This window comes from Melospiza melodia, unplaced genomic scaffold (assembly GCF_035770615.1).
Source record: "Melospiza melodia melodia isolate bMelMel2 unplaced genomic scaffold, bMelMel2.pri scaffold_18, whole genome shotgun sequence".
NCBI classification, from domain to species: domain Eukaryota; kingdom Metazoa; phylum Chordata; class Aves; order Passeriformes; family Passerellidae; genus Melospiza; species Melospiza melodia.
In genome coordinates this window covers 4,672,375-4,674,327 of record NW_026948525.1, presented here as the reverse complement: position 1 = coordinate 4,674,327, position 1,953 = coordinate 4,672,375, and the positions used below count along the sequence as shown (strand labels likewise).

Sequence of the window (1,953 nt, the reverse complement as noted above, 5' to 3'; positions counted from 1 at the left end):
TGCTCCTTCCCATCTGCCCCAGGGCCCTTGCAGAGCCTCAGCCATGCTGTTTGCCCCCAGCCTGCCCACGGCCAGCCTGGGGCTGCTCACTGGGCTTTTCTGTGCTGAGCATTGGCCTGGCCATGTTCTTGAGAGAGCCTGGACAGGGAGCCTGCAGCCCCTAGGCCCTGGCCTGAGTCGTCAGTGCTGCCCCAGCAGTGCCCATGGGCTGTCCCTGCTGCAGCCCCGGCACTGCCACCCCCAGGACTGTCCCCGGCCCCGAGAGCACTCAGGCCCCACAGCAACACCAGGGCCACCAGGGCAGCGGGGCAGGGCCATGGCAGCAGCACTGGCAACACCAAGAGGTGCTGCTGGTGCTGCTGGGCGCAGCTGCTGTGCCCGCCCTGATCTGCCCCCAGCTCTGCACACAGACGTTGCTGCTGCAGCTCCAGAGAAGGAAACAAATGGGCATCTCTGCCGAAAACTCTGCTGGGAGATCCTTTAGTTCCTTTAAAGCCACCAAGAGTGCAACCCCTCATTGATACAGTCTGTGGCCAAAGGGAAGGTGGAGAGAAACCAAATGAGAAATGACCCAAGGAATGGCTTTTCTTTGTGGACAACATGAATACCTAAAATGAAGGAAAAAATACCACCACAACCAAACCAATAAGAAGTATCAATGATGACTTTTATTACAAGTGATTGGCAGAAATTGGCCAGCACATTTAATGTTCCTGAAAGCATCCAGTCATAATTGTCCGCACGGCAGCCTTGAGATCCTGGTTCCTCAGGCTGTAGATGAGGGGGTTCAGGGCTGGGGGCACCACCAAGTACAGAACTGACAGGGCCAGATCAAGGGATGGGGAGGACATGGAGGGAGGCTTCAGATGAGCAAATGTGCCTGTGGTGAGGAAAAGGGAGAGCACGGCCAGGTGAGGGAGGCATGTGGAAAAGGCTTTGTGCCGTCCCTGCTCAGAGGGTATCCTCAGCACAGCCCTGAAGATCTGCACATAGGAGAAAACCATGAACACAAAACAACCAAATGCCACACAGATGGAAAACACTAGAAGCCCAAATTCCCTGAGCTTTGAGTGTGAGCAGGAAAGCTTGAGAATGGCGGGGATTTCACAGAAGAACTGGCCCAGGGCATTGCCATGGCACAGGGGCAGGGAAAATGTATTGACTGTTTGCAGAAGAGCATTGAGAAAGGCACTGGCCCAGGCAGTTGCTGCCATGTGGGCACAAGCTCTGCTGCCCAGGAGGGTCTCGTAGTGCAGGGGTTTGCGGATGGACACATAGCGGTCGTAGCACATGACGGTCAGGAGAAAATACTCTGCTCCCATGAAGAAGATCAGCAGAAAAACCTGAGTAGCACATCCTTTGTAGGAGATGTTTCTGGTGTCCCAGAGGGAATTGTGCATGGCTTTGGGGACAGTGGTGCAGATGGAGCCCAGGTCGCTGAGGGCCAGGTTGAGCAGGAAGAAGAACATGGGCGTGTGCAGGTGGTGGCTGCAGGCTACGGTGCTGATGATGAGGCCGTTGGCCAGGAGGGCAGCCAGGGAGATGCCCAGCAAGAGGCAGAAGTGCAGGAGCTGCAGCTGCCGCGTGTCTGCCAATGCCAGCAGGAGGAAGTGGCTGATGGAGCTGCTGTTGGACATTTGCTGTGGCTGGGCATGGGGACCTGTTCATGGAGAAAGGACAGTGACAAGTTAGAAGGGGCTGCTTTGAGCCAAGCCTGGGCCATTCCCCGCAGACTGTCCCGGTAGCCTTGTTCCTGCTCTGGTAAAACCTTCACCCAGGTCCCTGCCTGAGCTCCAGTTGTTCTGGCTGAGTTTGCCGGGAGCAGCCAGGCCTGTGCTTAGGGGCTCTCAAGGAGCCATCCCTGCCCTGGTCCCCTGGATTTGTGGCCATGGGGCAGAGGGAAAAGGCTGGATATTTAGGATTTGACAGGGGAATCGCTTCTAATGCAGACAG

The 1,953-nt window shown here is 56.4% G+C and overlaps 1 protein-coding gene across 1 annotated transcript; it reads right to left on the bottom strand.

Moving 5' to 3' along the window:
* Positions 1–716: 716 nt before the first annotated feature.
* Positions 717–1,637, bottom strand: LOC134433483 (olfactory receptor 14J1-like; the record flags this gene model as incomplete). Its single annotated transcript, XM_063182335.1, has 1 exon — positions 717–1,637. A coding segment is annotated over exon 1 (921 nt), but the record flags the coding sequence as incomplete, so codon positions are not given.
* Positions 1,638–1,953: the final 316 nt, after the last annotated feature.